A 22,786-nucleotide genomic window follows, 5' to 3' on the forward strand; every position below is an offset into this window, starting at 1 on the left:
TCACAATGGTGAGTGGCTTGGAGGGGAACTTCCAGGTAGTGGCGTTTCCATTTGTCTGCTGCCATTGTCCTTCTAGATGGTAGTGGTTGTGGCTTTTAAAAAGGCAGTTAACTGCAACGAACAATACTCTGAAAGATTCAAACATAAAATTGGAATCCACTGCATGGCGGGAAAGATGTTGTGCTTTAAAAAATACGGCACACATTTTAACACACCTTGAAACAAATTTAAGACATAGAATAATACAGCATATGAGGGGGCCACTCATTCCATTGTATTTGAGCTGGCTCTTTGGTAGAGCAAACCGATTAGTCCCACTCCCCTGCTCTTTCCCTGTAGGCCTGAACTACTTTTTTCTTCAATTATTTACCCAACTTCCTTTTGAAAGTCATTATTGACTCTACTTCCACTACTCTTTCAGAAAGTGCATTCCAGGTCATAACTCAGCATAAAAAATGTTTCTGTCTGCATGTTGCCTCTGGTTCTTCTGCCAGTCACCTTAAATCTGTGTCTCTGGTTACCAACCCTTATGCTACTGGAAATAGTTTGTTGTTTACTCTATCAAAATCGTTCATGACTTTGAACACGTCAATCCAACCTTCTTTTAACTTTCTCTGCTCCAAGAACAACCCCAGCTTCTCCAGTCTCTCCATATAACTGAGTTGCTCATCCCTGCTACCATACCAGTGAATTGCTTCTGCGCCATCTCTAAGGCCTTGTCACCCTTCCTGGCGTGCAGAATTGGCCACAATATTCCAGCTGAGGCATAATCCATGTTTTATAATAGGTTTAGCATAACTTCCCTGCTTTTGTACTCTATGTCTCTAATTAATATGCCAAGAATGTCATAATCCTTTTAAATAGCCTTCTCAACTTGTCCTGTCACCTTCAAAGATAATTACACCCTCAGCTCTCTCTCTGCTCTTGTACCCTCTTTAAAATTGTGCCATCTAATTTACAATGCCTTTTTTCATTCTTCCTACCAAAATGAATTACTTCACATTTTTCTATATTAATCTGCATCTGTTAAGTGTCTATTTCTGAAATCTGATATGTTCCTACTTATTGTTTACTACATTTCTGAGTTTTGTGTCATCTGCAAACTTTGAAATTATGCCCTATATACCCAAGTCCAGGTCATTAAGACAGATCAGATGGACCAGTGGTCTCAATACAGACCCCTCCAGTCTGAAAAGCAACTGTTCACCAATACTCTATGCTTTCAGTCCCTTAATCAAATTCATATCCACTCTGAGTGTACCCTTGAGCTTTAATTTTGCCAACAAATTTTGACATTTTTGCTAGGAAGCCCCAGTTTAGCTTTTGGGGATTGGGGGGTGGGGGAGAAGAAGAATGTGCCCATTTTGGCTAGTAGACAGCTGCTTCTTACTGCATTTTCCTGTGTATTTCAACCAATGCAATGAAGGCACAACTACTTACTGCAACTTTTTGTCTTAATGCTTTGCAAAAAATGCAATAATCTGAAAAATCCTGCATAGATGCTGTGATGAGTTATGTTAGCAGAATTATTAGAAAGCTCATCCTACTGCTGAGTTAAAAAAATAAGTGGATGTCTTTGAGAACTGCGTTCAATTCAGCACACATTCCTAATGGGTGTAGGTCCACACTACAAACTGCTCAACGTTGCACTATAATAAGAACCTGAATCAAGGTTGCTCATCAGGGGAAACGTTAAATTTATTCTAGTGCAGCAAAGGGTACTCTTCTGAAGCTTTTGTTTGGGGAATGAACAAAGTAGGAGGTGAAAGACAGATGGTGGGTAGAATTGAGGGAGTTTTAAATACAGATTACAGGTACTGAAACCATCAAGTAGAAAGAGAGGATTTCACTTAAAAGATAACCCCTATGTATTTATGCATTGAACTGATTTTAAAGTCAAAAATACTACACAAAGAATTGGCCGAACTTTCTGGATGTTAATAACATTTTTTTCAATTTTGACAATCCAATGGAAGGAACAAAGTACTTTATTTCAACTCAAAATAAGCTTTGCTGTTTAATGTTTGAATGGCTTACTAGTGTGTTCATACCTGAATTATGGTGGAGTGGGTAGGAATGGGTTTCCTTTTAATACTGGTTATCATAAATCTTAATTAAACTAGTTTTCAATTACTCAGCTGACCAAGAGAGTGTAGAACAACAGCAACCTGACTGAAAACCCCAAACTATGAGGCTACCAAGCCGGCATCCTCAGTGCACTCCTCTACAGTTGAGAGCTGGGCAACATGTGATAGGCAGGTGAAAAGACTGAATAGTTTCCACCTTCTTTGTCTCAGACCTATCCTCAGCATTTCTTGGCAGGACAAGATCACCTACTCAGAGGTCCTGGAGCATGCTAATTCCATTAGTATACACTCATTGCTAAGCCAACGACGACTGCGCTGGCTTGGCTACTTTCATTGAATGGATGACGGCTGGATGCCGAAAGACCTTCTGTATGATGAACTGACCATTGGGTCACAGCACCTTGGGCGCCCATACCTTCGCTACAAGGATACCTGTAAGCGAGATAAGGGGGTGGCGGACATTGATACTGACAATGGGGAGGTAGTTGCTGATGGCCGTGACCTCTGGAGGCTGACTGTTTGGAAGGGCATTGGAAGAGGCAAGCAGAAACAAAATGCTCTGGCTGAGAAGAGGGCCTAGAGAAAACAGAGGCCAGCAAATTGTGTATCTTCTCAGCCCACTGTCTTCCTCTGTGGCAAATGTGGCGAGACTGGAAGGCTGCCACCAAAAATTAGTTTATGTAATCTTCAACCATTTAATAGATATAAAATTTAGCAACAGAAGTCTGTTAAATGCAACTAAGTTTTTTGTTTAAATTTATATCTATGAAATCTGCTTCCTGATCTGTACCATGATTCTTTTTGATCAAGAAAACTGCAGAAATCCCTATGACATGATACAACTAGACCTCAAAAGCTTTTAACAAAGTTCTACACAAAAGGCTATTAGCCAGTCTCAAAGTAGTAGGGATTGAAGGCAAATCTTGGGAATGGAAAAAAATTTGGTTTATGGCAGGAAACAAATGGTTATGCCAGAGGAGGGGAAAAGGCTGTGCGTGGGTGGGGGGAGCAGTGTGGCATACTATAGGGACAAGTGATGGGACCGCCACTAATTTAAATCAATGAGTTGGATTCAGAACTCAATGCAAATTGGTCACATTTGCCCAAGATACTAAACTAGAAGGGGCAGTAGGAAGGGACTCAAATTTCTTGGCAGAAGAAACTTGATGTGAAGTGTGAAATGTGAAGTTGTTGCACAAGAAGGAAAGAAAAAAATCAGCACAACATACACACTAATGAATGGTGTCAAAATAGCTAAATATGAAGTTGAAAGAAACCCTGAGCCTTAGTAGAGTCAATGCTGAAAATGTCCCACCAACGTAGAACAATTTACAAAGGCAATAGAATGTTAAACCATGTTGTCAAAACAGCAGGTAAATAGGTTGATGCTATGTTATGGTCAAACTTTGAACACTGTGTCCAGTTCTCACCAAAGAAGCAAGGAGAGAGTCAAGGGCTGGGAGACAATGATCTCAGAGACATTATGTTGATCCTTAGCGTCAAAGGTCTGACTTATGAGAAAAGATGGAAGATAAATGGGCTAAGCAGTCTTGAAGGAGATATCCAAGAAGTAATCTTAGAGGTATACAAGGTAGCAAACCGTACAAGAAAGACAAATGAAGAAAATTACTCGAAACTAAACGTGGTGCTACTTAATAAGTGGTCACAAGTTCAAACTAGAAAATGCAAATTTATTAGAGCCCGTAACTTCCACCCTCCCCACCGTCGGATTTGGGGGCTACCCCAAAGATGCGCTGGGAAGTTACTAGGTAAGGGTGTACATGGCAATTATCCAGGAGTGCATACTTCCTCTGGACAATTGCGCTGAACTGAGAACCATCAGAAAATTTGGTTTAAATAGCAAACTTTGGGTGGTTCCACCAGGGTTAAACCAATAGTTACTCAGAAAAAGTTAGGAGAGGTAAAACCTCTTTCAACTTCTGAGTAACTATTGTGAAGCCCCAGATCAGCCCCATTGGACTCTCCACAACCCCCCACTCCAGCCAAAAGACTCCCCGGACCCCCTCCTCTCCCCATGGGTTTCCGAGCCCCCATCACCCTACCTGGACCTTTGAGTGACCCCAAAACATCCACCCACCCACTCCCAACACCCCAAATCCTATCCACTTACCTTAGACTCTCACCTTTCCCCTGGCCTGACAATTTCCCTGGCCCTTTAAACTTACCTGCTTTACGGCAGCAAATGTCGTAAAAGAGGTGTGGCCTCCTTGAATTCGCTGGAGCTAGACTTCGTTGGGGCCTACGAGGAGTCTTTCGATGCAGCCCCGGCAAACGGAAGTGTCAACATAATTTTCAAGACCAGGTAAATGCGCATTTATTTCTTCTAATGCCTGCGGACCAGCCCTTTCCAACGCTCGTCAGAAGTTACTGCCCAATATTACTAGGTTCTTCATTTAAAATGATCAAAATATGGAACACGCTCCAGATAGAAAAGTATTGCTGGAAACACTAGGCTCATTTCAGAAAAAAATAGGAACAAAAGAATTGCTGAACAAAAAAGAAGTTCAGCTAGTTCCCCTTCTACCATCCTGGTAACTGCATGACACAAAACTAGAATTGTTGACTCAACATGATGTACAGGAAGCCCAAATATGACATAAGGAAAATGCCAGTGGTGGGCAGTCACTTTTCCCACCAAGGCATGCTACTCTTAGCTCATTTAATGTCTCAAAATACCTATAAATTGTATCCCAAAAGGCTATTTCATTTTCTATAGATTAGCCATTCACTGAATTAAATATTGTTTCCGCAGATTTGTTTTGAATTTATTCCTCTTCCATTGGAGTCTGTGTCTCCTCCTTCTACTATTCTGGATAAAGACCTACCACGGTCTATGTTATCCACTCTCTTTGGAATCCTAAAAAAGTAACTAGATCACCTCTCTTTTTTTTCTATTCCAGTAAAAACAAGCCCACTTTAGATAATCATTCTTTATAGTCCAATCTTTTCACTCCTGCAACTATTCTGGTTGCTCTCTTCTGTATCTTTTCAATAGTTAGAGTATATATTTTTTTATTGCGCCAACCAGAACTATACACAATATTCCAAGGGCAGTTGTGCTAATCGTTTCTAAAGTGGCAGAATTACCTCAGCATTTTGGCATAATATTTATCTTTTAATAGGTCCCAACATCTGATTTGCTTTAATCACTGCCAGAGGATTGCTATGATAGCTTCTGTTTATTGTCTCAGATCTTTCATTTTCAATGCATTTTATTTTCTTTCAATTCAATAATTAATCCCTCCTTTACATTGAATTTCATCTGCTCACATCTAGCCAATTTCCACATATATTCAGCTTTAAAGTCTACAACCTTTATTGGTTTTGTATTAGTGCAAATTAAGCCACTATGCTGGTGACTCCTGGTTCCAGATTATTTATCGAGGTGTCAGCTGTGGCTCAGTTCATAGCACCCTCGCCTTTGAATCAGAGGGTTGTGGGTTCATGTCCCACTCCCGGAAACCAAGAACTGTGATTGTACTCGAAAGAGTTGCAATCTGTGACTGTTGATAACTCAAAAGAGTTTCCAGATTATTTATAAAGATAGTAAATATCTGGTGGACCCCAGTAACGACTTGATTAAAGGCTGCTGACAATTGCTCCTACCCTCCAGATTCTACTGGTTAACCAATTACATATCCAGTTTTCAAAATCACCGCTGATTAACACTTTACTTTCAATACCAGCCTTTCCAGGAAAACTGCATCAAAGGCTTTGCTGCTCACAATGCCGTTTCCTTTACATTGGGGGAGACCAAACACAGATTGAGTGACCACTTAGTGGAACACCTCTATTCAGTCTGCAAGCATGACCCCAAGCTTGCTATTTTGATTCACCACCTTGCTCTCATGCTCACATTCCTGCCCTCGGCCTGCTGCAGTGTTCCAGTGAAGCCCAACACAAGCTCGAGGAACAGGACCTCATCTTCTGATTAGGCACTTTATACTCTCTGGACTCAACAGTGAGTTCAACAATTTCAGACCATGAACTCTGTCCCCCATTTTGATTCTGTTTTTATGCCATATGCCAGTCTGAATCTTGTTTTCATGCCTTTGCTTTCAGACAGAGTTGTTCATTATACTGCCATTCACACTCACTCTGGACAAATGCTTTTGTTTCTTTACTACAACCATCACCTTTGTCATTTAATCTCTCCTGCCCTCTACCCTGTCCCAACTCTTCCCTTTTGTTCTTCCTTCCCCCTCCCCCCTTTCAATGGCATAAGACCCATCCTTCAGTTTTGCAGTTATATTAGACTTGAAACATTAGCTCTGTTTCTCTCTCCACAGATGCTGCCAGACCTGCTCATTACTTCCAGCACTTTGTTTTTATTCAGATTTCCAACATCCACAGTATTTTGCTTTTATTTTATTGTATCAAAGGCTTTACTGAAATCCAAATATGTAACATGCACTAGCATACTCCAATCCAACTCCTTTGGCATACCATCAAAGAAAAACAAAAGAAATTAGCCGTTTGTGTGTTCTGGCTGGGCTACGATGCCTCTCACGATTGAACAGGCTACACACACTGTCTAGGTTGCACACATGATTAGAACTATAAACTGGGCTGCATTTACTTCAGAGTCCACGAAGTTTCACGCGATCAAAGAAACCCATGAAATTGATAGTCTTCTATAATAAATGCAAAACATTATGAGATTCATTAATACATTTCTCAAGGCATCCAAACATGTGCAACTTTGCATGGAGTTCAGCATGAAGAATAGCTTCATGGGCAAGGTGCCAGAAAGCCTCTGGTATCCACAGAAAATGTATTCCAGCAAAATCACTGGCTTGTGGAGAGAAGGGAGAGAAAAGGAACTATGAGAAAGATATATAACCAACACAGTAGTTCAGCAGCATAGTGGATCAAAACATCAATGAATGTCCATAGAGCTGCAGGTATTGTAACAATATTGCCACTTCTAACAGTAACAGGTTATTCAGTATTGATGTTAATTGCAATAAATATTTGCATGTTATACGCTGGAGTAAAGAATTTCCGTAGATATTGAAATAAGTCGACCTTTGAAGCCTCCAACAATCGTTCCAAAAATGGGGGTCAACTTATATGCTGAGTATAAAATGTAAACCACCATCGTGGGTGTAGGTAGTCACCATTTTGAAATGTGAAAAGGAACATAATACAGGTAATTCATATTAAATTAACATGGCATGGTTTATTGAATAAATTATCTGCACAAAGATACCTTTAACCACAACGAAAGCACTTTAAAACCTTTAATATTTGGAGCCTTTGGTATCTGGCAGAAAGAGTTCAACGAATTCATTCCGAGGCTTTTTGGTTATGGCATTCCAGTAAGGATCTTAACTCTGGATCAGGTTTGGCACTTCTGGTTTCAGAATCATCCCTCCACAGAAATCATCTTCCTCTGCATCCACTGACTTGGATATTCTGCATTTTTTTAGTAAACTGATGATAGTTTGTGCACTAATAGCATCCCACGGTTTGATAGCAAAACAACACAAAACATCAAACAGGGCAGTGGGCATATTTCCACTTGAAAGGTTTTTCTCCATTAACCAGCCATCTATTCCATTTGGCACAAAATGATCTTTGAATGGCTTGTTGAGGCACACATCCAAAGGTTAAACTACAGACATAACCCCTAGTATAACTATAATTTGAGTTTCATTGGCCTCATCGGTTATACTGTATAGGATCTGAATATGTCCCACATTAATAAGCTGCATTCTTCACACAGGCTACCAGGATATCTATTCCACACATTATCAACGCACAACATCACTCCATCCTCATCCATCCAACTGTTGTCATGGATATGTACAAAAACTCCTGCAGGGAGCTTGATTTTCAGCACAGTTTTACGTTTGAAAATTACAACAGGCTTTAACTTTGTTCCTTCAGCCAGACAGGCCAGTACCACTTGTCTTCCCATGTCCTGTGGTTTTCACTACAATTGTTTTCGAACCTTTTCACTCCACAGTTCAGCTGCTGGGAATATCGAAATTCATAAGTGTTCCATCCATGATGCCGATACGGCAACTTATGTTTTTGCTGATGAATCGCTTGAAACTGATAATTTTGGGATCAAAGTCTTTTGGTAGTCTGAGCAATCTTGGTCTTCTGCCACAACACTAGACATTTTTGTTCTATGAAGCAGCAGTTGTACAAAATCTTTGCTGGACTAATTCAGCCCATTGAAGTGCATATACACGCAATGCATTTCTGGTGACGATGTAACCAGTTTGACGATTTATGAGGACCCATTCCGATATATGTTCCTCAAGATCAGGTCAGTGGTCAGACCCTGTTCTCATGGCACATTTGGTCTTGGGCAATTTCTTCCGGGCTGATTCCTTCTTCCATTCTCGCATCAGTTTTTCACTAACACTAAATTCCCTTGCTGCAACACAGTTATTTGAAGAGGTAGCAAATGTCACGACTTTTAGCTTGAATCCAGCTTCAAACTTCATCTGTTTTGCTGGAACAATCATTCCTCTTCACCATTTACCACAGAGGATCTGCTCACCTGCACCACAAGGCCTATATCACCTGCTAGGCCCCTTGCGCCAAGTTATAAGTAAAACATGCATTTGTAGAGCAAAAAATTGAGGTGACTACTAACATGTTGTGGCTGAAAGGGTATTGGCGGGGTGGTGGGTTAACCTATATGCCGAGTATATGCAAAAATACGAGTTTTGTGGACTGAAAATGGGTCATCCTATATGCCAGATCGATGATACATAGATTGTATGGTACAGGAACTAACCCACGCCAATGTTTATGCTCCACACAAGCCCCCTCCCAACCCTTTTCACCGAGCCCTATCAGCATGCTCTTAGATTCCTTTCTACCTCGTGTGTTTATTTAGTTCACCATTAACGGCATCTATGTCATTGATCTCAACTACTCCTTGTGATAGTAAGTTCCACATCCTAACAATCTCAGGGTAAAGGAATTTCTCCTGAATTCTCAATTGGATTTATTAGTGATTATCATATTTATACTCCCATGTTCTCCCCCCACAAGTGGAAATATTTTTACCACGTCTATCTTGTTAAACCCTTTCATAATCTTAAAGATCTATGATTAATAAATATTACTACTGTTTTATTAACTACAGACCATTCTTGCACTAACAGCCACATTGTTCCTTTCTAAGCACAAGTTTTCAACTGTGTTATACCTTACCTGCCCTGGAAGTAGGATGCTAGTTCAGATGCTTCATGGTTCAGGCTCCTTAGGTGTACAATTAAGTTTCCAGAATTGGTAAACATGGCGCCACATGTTTTGCACTCATAGATCCTTGGCTTTCGAATAATGTGCCTCGAAACACGCATATGGTGCTTATATTCCCCAAATGAAGTAAAAGTTGCACTGCATATCTGGCATCGGAAACATCGTTTGCCTTCATGCTTGAGACGATGCATCTTTAAGGAGTATGCTCTCGTGAACTTTTTCCCACATCTGTCACACTGGAAGGGTTTTATACCTAAAAACAAGTAAGGTTTTCAGTCACTAATATTCAACTTAATAATTTGAGAAGAAAGAAAGCTACCCTTCATTCTCTCAATTCCTAAACTGAAGTGTTGTCAGCAAACTTCACAAACAGTTCAACGTACTCTAAGAAAAAGAAAATAAGCTATGACTATTGATTAATGTCCATGTCTGGTGAATGGTAGAATCTCTACAGACTGCAGTGCTATAAGCAATCTGTACGTTGAACGTCAAAAAAAAAAATTATGCTGCCCCCAATTTTCCGTAAAATTTTATCTAGAATCAGAAGGGTAACATATCTGCTGTGAACAGAAATTACTTTCCTATGCTTGCTTACAAACATTCAATGCTCCTGAAATCATACAAATATACCCTCTCCAATCTACACATAAACTACAAATATTGGACAGAAATTATTGCAATCTAAACAGGTTTTTAACAAAATGTAATTTGCACACCCTTTTGTGCTGCCAACTCCTTCCCCTCAAACATTAATCAAATTCCTGACAATAAACTGGGAGGAAAAAATAAACAGCTCAGCTGTTATGTTCACAATGTAATTTACTAATGCACTAAAGACAACATGGAATTATTCTACGATGGTTAGAAAGCACAGTACGCATGACTATGTCACAACTAAATAAGTAAATGTGCATCAGGGTCATTTTCATGTAAAGTTCATTAATCATGTAGATTAAGTCTGCTTCTTTCAATTAATTCTGTTCGCTGTAACCCAATGTACAGTTCCAGAGAAAGAAGAAAGATTACAATCAATATTTCACCATTGATTTATAACATTACAATACACATTCCACTATGTAACACATTGCTAACAACTGTCAATATTATTAAGCAGATGGTTAGAACCACCAATATTTCCAAAAAGAATTCAGCAACCAATTGGTATTTTTTTTTGCCGAAGGTTACTTTAAATTACAAGTAGAGAGGAAAGCTTCAATTCAGCAGTAAACTATTGTACAAAAAAAAGTAAAGATATGGGACAGAAATTCCCCCCCGCCCCCCCCCCGCCGCCCGTTGGGGAGGGTTGTGCAGGGACTGTCAGGGGCGGGCACAAACCCAACCAGTGCCCCCGATCAGGGCCGTGTCACCATTTTATGTGGGCAGGCCAATTAAGGCTCGCCCAGCGTGACGCTCGCCCAGAAGCACTGAGCACTCCCTGTGCGGGCAGGGGGGGGGGGAATTCCGTGAGTCGGGGCCTGCGCTCTTTCGCGCATGCACGCAAAAGAGAGCAGAAATCTCCTTGAGGCATAGAGGTGCCTCAGGGAGATTTGTTTAAGTTTTAAACATCCAAATAAAGAAATTAAAAACTTTTAAAACATGTCCCTTCATGTGACAGTGTCACAGGAGCTGGGACATGTCAATGAATTTTTTTTCAAATTTTATTCAATTTTTAAACATTTCATGAAACCTCATCCCGCCTGTGGATGAAGTTCCATGAAAAATGCGAAGGCCGCCAAGGCTCTTCGCCTGTCCACCAATCTTAAGGTTAGATGGGCAGCTCATTTAATTATTTCAATTAGTTTTTAAACTGGCCTTAATAGGACTTTGACAGTTTGGCTGCATGCCCACCGAACTGAAAATCTAAATGATGCGCAGTGACGTCGGGACATCCGCTCGACATCACCGCGTGTCATTTTGCGTCATTTTACTCGTCAGCGAGTGGGCCCCGCCCCCGCTCGCCGGCCTGAAAATTCTACCCATGATTTCACTCAGCTATCAAAGTTGCTCTCCATCATTCTGCTGGGATGGCAAAAGGACCTAAGCCAAAAGGAAATCAATTTTGCTATTTCTCTTGAAATAAGTGAATAATGCCCTGCAATGGCTCCATGCTAAAAGTGGCAGTAAGTTCACACTTCCTCAACCTGTTCTTAAAAAGATACTCTCACAGCATAATACAATGTCTTCTCTCTTTCCTATTTCTTTCCAGCTGAAATAGTGTTAAAAAGGCAGCTAGAATTAAGATTTTAATTTGCCCCAAAAAGTTGCACAATTAGAAAGATATTTAATAAATCTTACAGGAAAATCAAGTGTTTAAAAGTCAAGTTTTGGAATTTGTCTCTACACTTAACAAGTTAGAGATCAAGGTAGGTCAACTGTCATGGTTATAAAAATGCCATATAGCAGATACTTATTTTGGTTTAGGGGATACATGGCTTATTTGAATTTTGTTATGATCTAACACATTTTTTGATTGATCAGGAAACTATTTTTATTTTTAAGTGTTTAAAACTTCGGTGATGATTTTCATACTTTAAAAATAGGGTGAAAAATATCAAGATCTCTATAATCTTTCTTACTGAAAAGATTTGAACTTTAACTTCCTAGTTTTACAACTGTCAGTACTGACTACTGTATTAGAACAGTTCAATGGTTTAGAGTTACTATGCATTAATTAGTTCACTGTCCTTTGCACTAAACCACATAACAGCAGGCTGCCAGTCATTGGCATTAATGATCTGCCCATTAAGAGCTGTCAAAATAGTCTCAGATGATTCACCCATTTTTTTTCTAACTGTGGGAATATTACTTAGCCTCTGGCAGTCAACTTGCCCTGATGCCACAGTTCAAATTAGGAACTTGGCAATGTCAGTAGGTTGTCAATGCCCACCATGTTCTGAGACAACATAATTTAATACTTTGCAAACTGATGCAGTAAAGTTCAAATGTCAGGAATACTGGAGTTAGATGTATTTGCTGAAACAGTGCTTTGCCTATTGATTGCAAAGATAACTTGTCACCACTTGGTATAAAATATTAAGCATTGAATATTGGAAGGTAGTCACCCACAAAACTTTAGACAACGTGGCACAATACTCTAATAAATCCATAATCGTATTCCTTTGTATTTTTAACTCTACAACTAAACTATGTCACATGTTCCCAGTTAATTAGGTTATAGTTCTTTATTAACAGGTTAAATAAAGATTTCCAGAGTGAGCTATTTTGTCATTAAAAATGGGGAATGTAGTAAAAAAAAACTCAATCGACTAATAAAATAAAATTTCCCCAACACTATTACCCTACAGTAATGGAATCAATACTTTTTCTTAAAAGTGCAAGTACTTTGTGCTGACAAGTATCACAGCTAACATTCAAAACATAACTATTTATATCAATCATGAAAATAAAAAAACCTGTCAGTTGTGTTTCACAAATGAGGAACACCACATGCTGTTCTGACTATCTTGTTTCATCTTAGCCTATGTGCCAGAACAGACCTTCCTTTCTTCAAACTCTGGCTGCCTTTGCATCGCACACTGTATGCTCCACCCTCAGCAATAGAACCTTCATCCGTGGCGGCTTTATGCTCCGGAACTCTGTGAAATCCCATCACTCTTTGCTACTTCTCTCCCTACCTTAAAAAGCTTTCACTTTAACCTGCATTCAGCACTTCTACATTTTTTTGCAATTTCTTGTGCTCAATCATAATTGCTCAAAAATAGAAAATTCTAAAAATTAAACTACAGATAAGATTAAATGGGTGACATTTTAGCACAAGCAATACTTCCAAGAGAACTATTTCAACATTGAAGTAGTAAAAAAAGAGCCTAATTAAGTACTAATTTTTGTGAACTCTCGTATTTGAAACCATTTAATTGAGGAAGATTACTAAGCGTTTGTTGTGAATTCTGAATTAAAACTTAGAGATACACAAATGCAATGATGAATGTTACAAAGGATATTGATAGCAATTAGACTTAATTAAAACTTGTCTGTCTTTAAACAGAACAATTTCATATCCTCAAAAATGAGTAACAGACCATGAGGTAGTCTAAAATTCATTTTATAAAATAAACTGATCAACACTGAAGGAATGCAAACTCACTAATGCAGTTTCAGTATTATTTTCTAGTAAGCTCTGGGGGAATCAGTAGTAGATATTATTTTTCTTTATTCTTTCACGTGATGTGGGCATCACTGACAAAGCCAGCATTTGTTGAACATCCCTAACTGCCCTCTGAAATGTTCAGTTCAAGAGCAGTTAAGAGTCAAGCACATTTTTGTGGGTTTGGAGTCATATGTAGCCTAGAGTAGGAAAGGACTGCAGATTTCCTTCCCTCAAGGACACTAGTGAACTAGATGGTCTTTACGACAATCAATGATAGTTTCATGGTCACTATAACTGAGACTAGAAAAAGATCACAATGACTGATTAAATGACATATGATGCCATTTTCTATTTACAGAAGAATAAAATGACAACTTACATTAAAATAACTTTCATTAATATTATGCAGTCTGTAGGAAGAAAAATAATGTAATTTCCAAAGTGTCTTATCAATTTCTAAGAAGTGTCCTAAAACTTCACATACAATGAACTGCTTTGAAAGACAAATACAGTTGTCAGGTAGGCAAACATAGAGCAGTTATTTTGTGTGCAGCACACAAATAACACAATGAGTGGCCAAAGAGTCTGCTTTTGGTAGTGTTGGCCAAAACAAGTACCATAAGATCTTTAAGACCCATTAAAGCCTTGATTTAATGTGTCACTCAAAGACACAGCCTGTCAGTACTTCACTGAAGCATTAGTTCTGATTTTGTATTTTTTTAATTCTTTCATGGGATGCGAGCCTCATTGGCAAGGCCAGCCTTTTGTTGCCCATCCGCAAAATTACTTGACTCAGAGCTAAGCATGCTACCAAGAGAGTCAAGGTGACATATAACATGAGGCATCCCTAATCATCATACAACCCCACCCCCCCTTAAAGGAGGTGCCTGATAATCATCACATGACAATCTTCCTTCAAGATATACAATTCCATTTACACTCCTACCTAGCAAAAAATATCAATCTCAGTCTTGAAAATTTCAATTGCTCTGACATTCACAGGGAGAATTCCAGATTTTCCGCTACCCTGTGTGGATTAAGATTATGCCCTTTTGTTATAGATGCCCCACCAGAGGAAATATCTTCTTTCTCTCTACTCTATTAAATCCCTTTGAAGAACTAATTGTTTTGATAAGTAGGGTGACACAAATGTTTGTTGCTACATCAACCAGGTTTTGCCACAACATACTCACCAATTTTAATTATGAATTCCTTTGTGGCTACAATCTTAGGAACTTTAGAATCCTCCCAGAAACTTTGGATTTCACTGGATCTCTGACTTGCTCTCTGGTAAGTGTCTATGATATTCCGTCAAATTATTTTGTAATAAATGCACACTTGGTGTGTACTTAATGTAGTAATTGCTTAAATCATGCCTCTTGAATAAGGTGCATTCAGGATAAAAAATTTATTTTCTCATTTCCAATATTTTGGATCTACACACATTAATTTTAACTAGCTGGCATAGTCAAAAAGCAACCAATTCAATTATATTAGTCAACTTTGTATATATTGCTTAACTCCTAAGTACATCAAAGTAGGGAAGACTTGGGAGTTAAAAAGATACTCTTCTTCATAAACCACAAGCATATATCCAAAATGAATAGATGCAGAACTTGGGAGATTAGTCCAGCCATGGAAAATGTTATCCTGCAGCCATAAATAAACACAGATGAAATAAATAATGAAAACTTTTCATCAATGCTTACCTGAGTGAATAAGCATGTGCTGTTTGAGATTCTGGATGCGAGTGAACCTAGCACCACAGGTAGGGCACTGGAAAGGTTTATCAGGACCGTTTGGACTGGGTCTCTCCGTGCCACTTGTGGAAGGGTTGATGTATAGTTGGTAGGAGTACTGTCCACTCTCCAATCTACAAAATAAGAGAACTTTAATTTAAAAGTCGAACTATCCAAAGGAGAGCTGAGTAACCCCTTTGATTTTATTGAAATGCAAAACATCTATCTAGAGTTCCCACCCAGTAGCTACAGTACAACAAAACAACCACTTTCAGCATGTATCTGTGCAATATATGGCAGCTAATGAGTCTTGTAAAAACGTTTACAATGTATAAAATATGTGTTACCAAGCATACTAATTAGTTACAGAATTGGAAATATATTTTGACACTTATCAGATTGCAGCAGGTCTAGTCCTCATTTTCCAAAAACACCACACATTTCTGGCATAATGTCAGAAAAGGGTTATTAAATAAGGTGGAACTGAGTCTCATCAAACAGAAATCAAGTGTTAAATAGTATTGAAGTATTATTTATAACTTACATGCCTGGTCCAACTTCATACCAATAATGTGCTCAAGCAACTATCTTTGATAGTTGCAATTACTAACAAATCCAATACATTAACTAAATTAACTTGTAGACCAAACACTGCCAAACATGTAAAAGAAGCATTTTCCTAACCCAATAATTATTTTGATACATGCTGAAAGTTTTACACTTTAAATGTATTGGTCTAATATGCACATGGATAAAAATTAGCCAACAACTTAATGGAATTGCCCATCTCTCCCCTCATTGTCTATCTGCTAACTAACACTTAGTCAAGTCTTTGTGATATCCAGATGTAATTACTAGAATTGTCTCCTGGCTAGCCTTGCATCCTCTATTTACTTCAGCTCATCCAAAGTTGTGTGTTTCATATCTCACACCAAGCCCTACTTGCTGACTACTCCTGTCCTCACTGACCTGCATTGGTTTCCAATGTACTAATATCTCGGATTTAAAACCTCAGTCCTGTGTTTAAGGTCCTCACATCGATTGCACCTTCCACATCTCCAAGCTTCAGCTCCTAAACTCTGCACTGTTCAGGCTCTGATCACATGTCCCTTTCCCCCATCCTTGCCATATTTGCCTTCAAATGCGTAGGCACTACACTCTGGAATTCCCTCCCTCAACAAAGTGGAGAGATATATTTTATCTTAAGGCCATCACACTTCAAACCCATCAACAGTATTTTTCAAAAAAAAAGCAGAAGAAGGGAAAGGTGCCATTTTATTCTCCTTGATCATCTGGTCTCTCCACAAGGGTTGAATCTAGGGATTTACAAAAGGCTGTCAATCTAGAAATGAACTGCCTTGAGCAATTAGCCTCTAATTTACTTAAGAAATAACCTAATTACCTGTTAGATAACTTATGTACAGCAAGTGAATTTTGTTGTCCTAGAGTGTTAAGTGACCAGGTTCTGAGCATTCCTCGAAATAGTTGCTTGATGTGTAAGGAAAAGGACAGCACAATATATACATTGTGTTTTTTATGGGATAACCCTCTTGCGGTTGTGCAACAGCACAGACTAAACATATCTTAAGTAATGCTGTGGAGGATCAGTTTGTAATAATAAATATTCATGAAGAATAAGAGTAAGTAAATCAGACTTGCAGCTAATTTTTCACCATTCTTGTGAGGGCTGAAGTTAAGATCTGGTACAATTCACAAGAAAATTGGTTGGATTGGGCACTTGATATCTATACAGTGGAAGTGACTGTGAGCAGCCATTGTCCTCTGTCACCATATGTACTGATAGCAGCTATTAAACTTTTCCCATTATGTACATTGTAAAATTGGCTTTTAGACAAGTACCAACTTCTTATTTCAGCTTAGAAGCCTCCAATTCCCATTGCATATCATATTACTCTATAGTCACCATACATTCATTTATTGCAAAACTTTAATGCATGCAGATACTACTTACCTATCGTCATCATCTGGGTGATTGTTGGCATTGGAAGTGCCCTGCAGCGTTGGTAGCCCTTCTGTAACTCCTTCATCTACTGAACCTGTGTAAAGAGAAAGGGAAATGACACTGAGCCTTTAACAAGACAGCAACTTACAATTCAAGGCTCAACTGCTGCACATGCATTCTGCAATGAAATAAACATTTTTAAATACACTTTACTTTGTATTGGCACTTCACACTGTGCCAGTTTAATAACCTCCACATAGCAATTTACATCAAACAAACACATTTTAGTCTTTGCTAACTAAAATAAAAGCAAAAAGAGAAAATAAGAGCACAAAATTTAGAGACCTGCAACTGTATTAGCATTAATACTGGATCTCTATTTTCCACTCTGCCTTCAAGTAAGAGGATGATGATGCAAGGGGAGGATGAAAAAGGAAAGCAAGCCAAAAAAGACTGAAAACATAGCAGAAATGCAGATTTAACAAATATCTAATACTAATAAAGAGATGATGGAAAAATGCAGTTAAAATGAAAAGTGATTGATGTCTCACTTTTAAAGGCTACCTTTTTTGTAAAATTATAAACATGATCTAATGAAGTATTGCTTAATTATTTTTTTTAAATAGTAAAATAATTAAGAATTTTTACAGAAAATATTTAAACTTTCAACTAGCAGCACTCTGTTCCCTCAATAAGCATTATATAAAATGTGGGCAGGATGATCAAACAGCAACTGTAGATCCATAAACACCTGCAGCATGACCCAATTTCTCAAGGCAGCTCATAGCGTTGTGACAAAAACAAAGGGCTCACTTGTCACTCCAGCTGACTTGAAGGAAGACAAGATCAGCTAAACTGGAGATATAGAAGAGAAACTGTAAAAAATAAAATCCTCATACACTACAATCAAAGAATACCATTCAAGATATAAAATATTTTTGTTCCTTACTAAGTAAATGCAACTAAGTATTGTATTTGACAACTACACCAGCATTGCTTTCTGGAATACAAATCAACATCCCAGTTACGTGAACCATGGCAAAAATACAGCATTCAATATACTAAGAAGCTTGATTTCATGGAGATTTTGTGTTACCTTATCATAGGGGCTTGTTAAATATATCAAAAGATAAAAGTTTTGTCATACATACCAATAGAGGAAGATTGGGGGCTGATCAATAAATCCTCCTGAGCCTGTTCACTTCCTGGTACAGTTTGATGGTCACTAAGTGAACTCTGAGAAGCACTAACAGGCTGCGATACCACTTCATGACCTTCGTCATCACTTAACCTTTCAACTTTGATCCGTACATCATCTTCTATTATAGGGGGTGATGTTGCTTTTGTGCTCTCACAAGCAGTGAATTCAGGTAGTCTTCCTGTTACCTCTGTGTTTATGGTCTGTTCCAAGATCCTAGCGCTTTCTGTTTGTTTAGTTTTATCAGTTTGGGTCCGACGATCACCACCCAATGGGTATGTCCACTGAAATGACACAGAAGAGTCCACACACTGCTGGGTCCTGTTGTTGTCTGAAAAAGTCACCGAAGGGTTCACAACTTGTGAACAATTGGGCTGAGCAGCAGATTCAGTGGGACTCTCTGGTGATATCATTATGAAGTTCTTTCGTTTTCGGCGAGACTCCCTGGGCTTACTTTTTTCAACAGAACTACATTCTGATGATACTGGCGATAGGCTGTCATCGTGGGACTGAACGATACAAGCTCCACTATTCTCCTGAGAAAGTGGAGGAACTGGTCCTGGCGGATTACTACTTGTATTCCACAGGATACTTGATTTCATGAACTCTGAACAGGTGTTTGCTACGTGAAACATCTGCATATAGCTTGCAGCAGCCAAGACATCAATAATGTTCTCAGTATTAATGGCAAGTGTAGCAGTGTATGCATACTCTAGCAATGGTGAAAACCCACTAACAGTGACATGATTCAAATCCAAAATACACTCATCTGCATCTGATTGATTTACAAGTTTTGCCCTGAAGAATTCACTGCAAGCAGCAAGGACCACCTTGTGGGCTCTGAAGACCTTGTCTTGGACCCGAATCGTCACATCACAGAAATGTCCTTCATTACGGAGTTTGTTTAACTTTCCCAGAAGCTCTTGACCATGGACTGGAGAATTGTGTGTGAAGGTTTTTAGACCCATTATTTGTCCTCCTTGCTGTGTATCCTGTGTATCCTGCCCTTGTATCCTAAGTACCTGAGGGAAAGACATTTATCTTTTATTTTGAGCTTACAACTCCAATAAAGTATTAACTCCCTACCTTATAATTGCAAACATCAGTTTACTGCCTTTCAGTATAGTAACTCCAATTTGCTGGCAGAACTTACATTAAATAAGTTAATGCTGGCCAGGCGAGTCAGTTTTGCACTTCTACCAACCAGCAACTTTGTTAGTGTATCATATATTCATTTTTCAAGCACCTCATTCAACACAGTTAGCCCTATAATGACAATTTAATCTAATTAAACCTGGATATAAAGGATTGGTCTAAATAAAAAGCCAACAGTACACAATTGAGAGTTTATTGAAAGTTTACTATTTTACTTTGCTATCTCGTACTATTAGTTTTCACTATCAATAACTTCCAACAAAATTTAGCTCAGAATTTCAAGGTGGCGAACTATTTAATGCTCATTAAACCTTGTAGTAGATAGTTTGTGCAACCTACTATATGCTTCCTAATCTCAATACTTAAAAAAATACAGAAACCTTCAAAGTCAGCACCAGTTGCAGTAACTCATGCCATTTGGCAATCACAATCTCACAGCATGAATAATTCCTGTACACTGAAATAATGTGACAGAAGATTTCACAGAGAAGCTGATGGAAATACTAGAAAAGCTAGTTTAGAAACATTTACTGGACTAACACATTATGATTTATTTGATTTGTACACATTTGTGGAACATATACTTTGTGTTTAGGAAGATACAAGAGCTTCATAGCTGAGAAACCCTAACGTAAGTCAGCCAATTCTTGGCCTAGTTGAATTTTAGTTAACAAGTGCATCAAATTTCAAATATAGTCAGCTATACTGTTCAAAGTTCTAAAATACAACACCATGTATGGAACTTTTATCAAGTCATGCTGGGCTTAAGATTGTTTTAATAGTTGTTCACTCCATGTCAAAGCAACAACAGCTCAGACTGACATGATGGTTGCAATAAGATGCAAAGGCATTCTGATGAATGCTTTCCTACAAAAATCTGCAACTTTCATGCTGTTAAACCTGTAATTCCACAATTCCTCCTTAATTTTGCTTTCAGAATGTATTGTCAGTATCTCAGTGAATGCGCCAGTTTTTAAAAAAAATCTCCAACTGTACACAACAATGCAGTTCTTCAGTGTACATCACGATGGTCAATGCCATTTATCACTGTACTAGGAAGCATGGTTCAGTTATAATTTATCACTAAAATTTAATCAACTTTACTTGTCCAACACCAAAGCTTTAAACAGTTGAGTGCTGGTGGATCAACAAGAGGAGAGAGAAGCAGGGCGAGAGTGGAATGGTTTGAAGCATTTGCAGCTTCAAACTTCAGAACAAAGTCTACAATTCGAGTCTTCACTGAGTACCACGCACACTTTGGTTTAGTATTTCAGGTATTTGAGGTGCTATGGTTTACTTGCTAGCGAAGTGGATGGCTAGAGATTTGCACGCCGCTTATTGTATTTAGGGAGAGGCAAATGCAGCTCATTTGTAGAAATACGTTGAGGTATAAGGTGTCTTAAAATGTTACAATTTTGCTGGTATGACTGAACAGTGACTTGCAGACTGAAGCACACATCAGGAATTACCCCGCTTTTTGAAACAGAAACACATTTCAATGGATGAAAAGTGGATGAATCAAGGCGTCAGACGCGGGTCTGCATGTGTGACTGAGAGTGAGACATTGAGCTGAGGCTGAATGAGGCCCTTGCTCAGTGGGGCCGCGTTGGTAATGATCGGCGTGTTAGAGACCGAGGCGATGTGTCTGTCAGCCCAATGGGGCCATTGTTTACGCGGGGCCGCGGTGCTGGACTGGAGGTAGGGGGCGGGGGGGGGGGGGGAGGCACATACCTGTTGGTGCTGGTCCTGGGGCCCGGCCCTCAGCACCGCCTCACACCAGGGGGTGGAGAATCGCAGGGAAAGCCTCCACCGCGGGCTGGCAGACACAGAGACCCGGGCCTAGCGGCGGCCGCCGCCAGAGCGGCGGGGACGGGGGGGGGGGAGAGACTGAGGCCAATCCGGGGCTCGGAGTCCGAAGCGGGTCTGAGGCCTGAAAGAGTAGGAGGACTCCCCGATCTCGCTCCCCCCCCCCCCCCCCCCCCCCAACACACACACACACACACACACACACCGTGTTATACTAGAGGCCCCGGCTGCTTACCGTGTGGCCAGTGTCGCAGCTCCGTCTCTCCGGCCTCCCCGAGCCGCCGCCACCGCCCGCCCGCTCGAGCCGGGGTTTGTTTTGTTCCCAGCCTGCCCCGCGCTCACCCTCGCCGCCAACTGTCAATCAGGCTAGGCCAGGGGGCGGGGTGGGCCGGAACCAACTGTCAATCAGGCTAGGCCAGGGGGCGGGGTCAGCCGGAACCAACTGTCAATCAGGCTAGGCCAGGGGGCGGGGTCAGTCAGAACTCACTCAATCAGACTGGGTTTAGGGGGAGCGGTCAGCCAGAGCCAACTGTCAATCAGGCTAGGCCAGGGGGCGGGGTCAGTCAGAACTCACTCAATCAGACTGGGTTTAGGGGGAGCGGTCAGCTAGAGCCAACTGTCAATCAGGCTAGGCCAGGGGGCGGGGTCAGTCAGAACTCACTCAATCAGACTGGGCTTAGGGGGAGCGGTCAGCTAGAGCCAACTAACTGTCAATCAGAGTAGGCCAAGGGGAAGGGGTGAGGGGGTCATCCAGTACCAACTGGCAGTCAGTCTGTACTCGCTACTGTAAACTGTATTCACTGCTCCCAATGCAGTCTCCTATATATTGGGGAGACCAAACACAGACTGGGTGACCGCTTTGTGGAACACCTTCGCTCAGTCCACAAGCATAACCCAGAATTCCCTGTCGCTTGCCATTTGAACACAACACCCTGCTCTCATGCCCACATGTCCTTCCTTGGCCTGATGCAATGTTCCAGTGAAGCTCAATGCAAACTGGAGGAACAGCACCTCATCTTCCGACTAGGCACTTTACAGCCTTCCGGACTTAACATTGAGCTCGACAACTTCAGACCATGAACTCTCTCCATCTTTACTCCTTTCTTAAAACTATTTTTTTATTTTTTTTAACCTTTTTCCCCAACCCCCACCCACCCACCTGTCACCTGTTTTTATGTTTTGCTCTCACAAAGTGCTGACCCTTGTTCTGCTATTAACACGTTCTGCTATCTTTAACAATACCATTAACACTCCCTATTTCCTGGGTCCATAACACCTTTGTCAAATTTCTCCTTAGCTCCCACCTATCCTTGACCTTCTATTTTGCTCCACCCGCTCCACCCGCTCCACCCGCTCCACCCATAAACAGCATAAAATCCATCACATTTCTACTTTTCTTTAGCTCTGAAGAAGAGTTATCCAGTCTCAAAACATTAACTCTGTTTCTTTCTCCACTGATGCTGCCAGACCAGCTGAGTTTTT

General features: G+C 40.0%; 1 protein-coding gene across 2 annotated transcripts in view; it reads right to left on the reverse strand.

The window, feature by feature from the left end:
- LOC144669569 (zinc finger and BTB domain-containing protein 44-like) overlaps positions 1-21,642 on the reverse strand; it is a 40,444-nt gene extending 18,802 nt beyond the window's left edge. Inside the window, exons 1-5 of one of the 2 annotated variants that reach the window (XM_078532070.1) lie at positions 21,540-21,642; positions 18,297-19,365; positions 17,155-17,239; positions 15,153-15,316; positions 9,288-9,588 (exon numbers count right to left, since the gene is read on the reverse strand). In XM_078532070.1, the coding sequence (XP_078388196.1) occupies positions 9,288-9,588; positions 15,153-15,316; positions 17,155-17,239; positions 18,297-19,311 (1,565 nt within the window). In that variant the 5' untranslated portion in view covers positions 19,312-19,365; positions 21,540-21,642. The remainder of the gene's footprint in view (positions 1-9,287; positions 9,589-15,152; positions 15,317-17,154; positions 17,240-18,296; positions 19,366-21,539) is intronic. The other variant, XM_078532078.1, reaches the window with a different exon arrangement.
- Positions 21,643-22,786: the final 1,144 nt, after the last annotated feature.

The sequence above is a fragment of the Cetorhinus maximus genome, chromosome 2, assembly GCF_964194155.1.
Source record: "Cetorhinus maximus chromosome 2, sCetMax3.hap1.1, whole genome shotgun sequence".
Taxonomy (NCBI): Eukaryota; Metazoa; Chordata; class Chondrichthyes; order Lamniformes; family Cetorhinidae; genus Cetorhinus; species Cetorhinus maximus.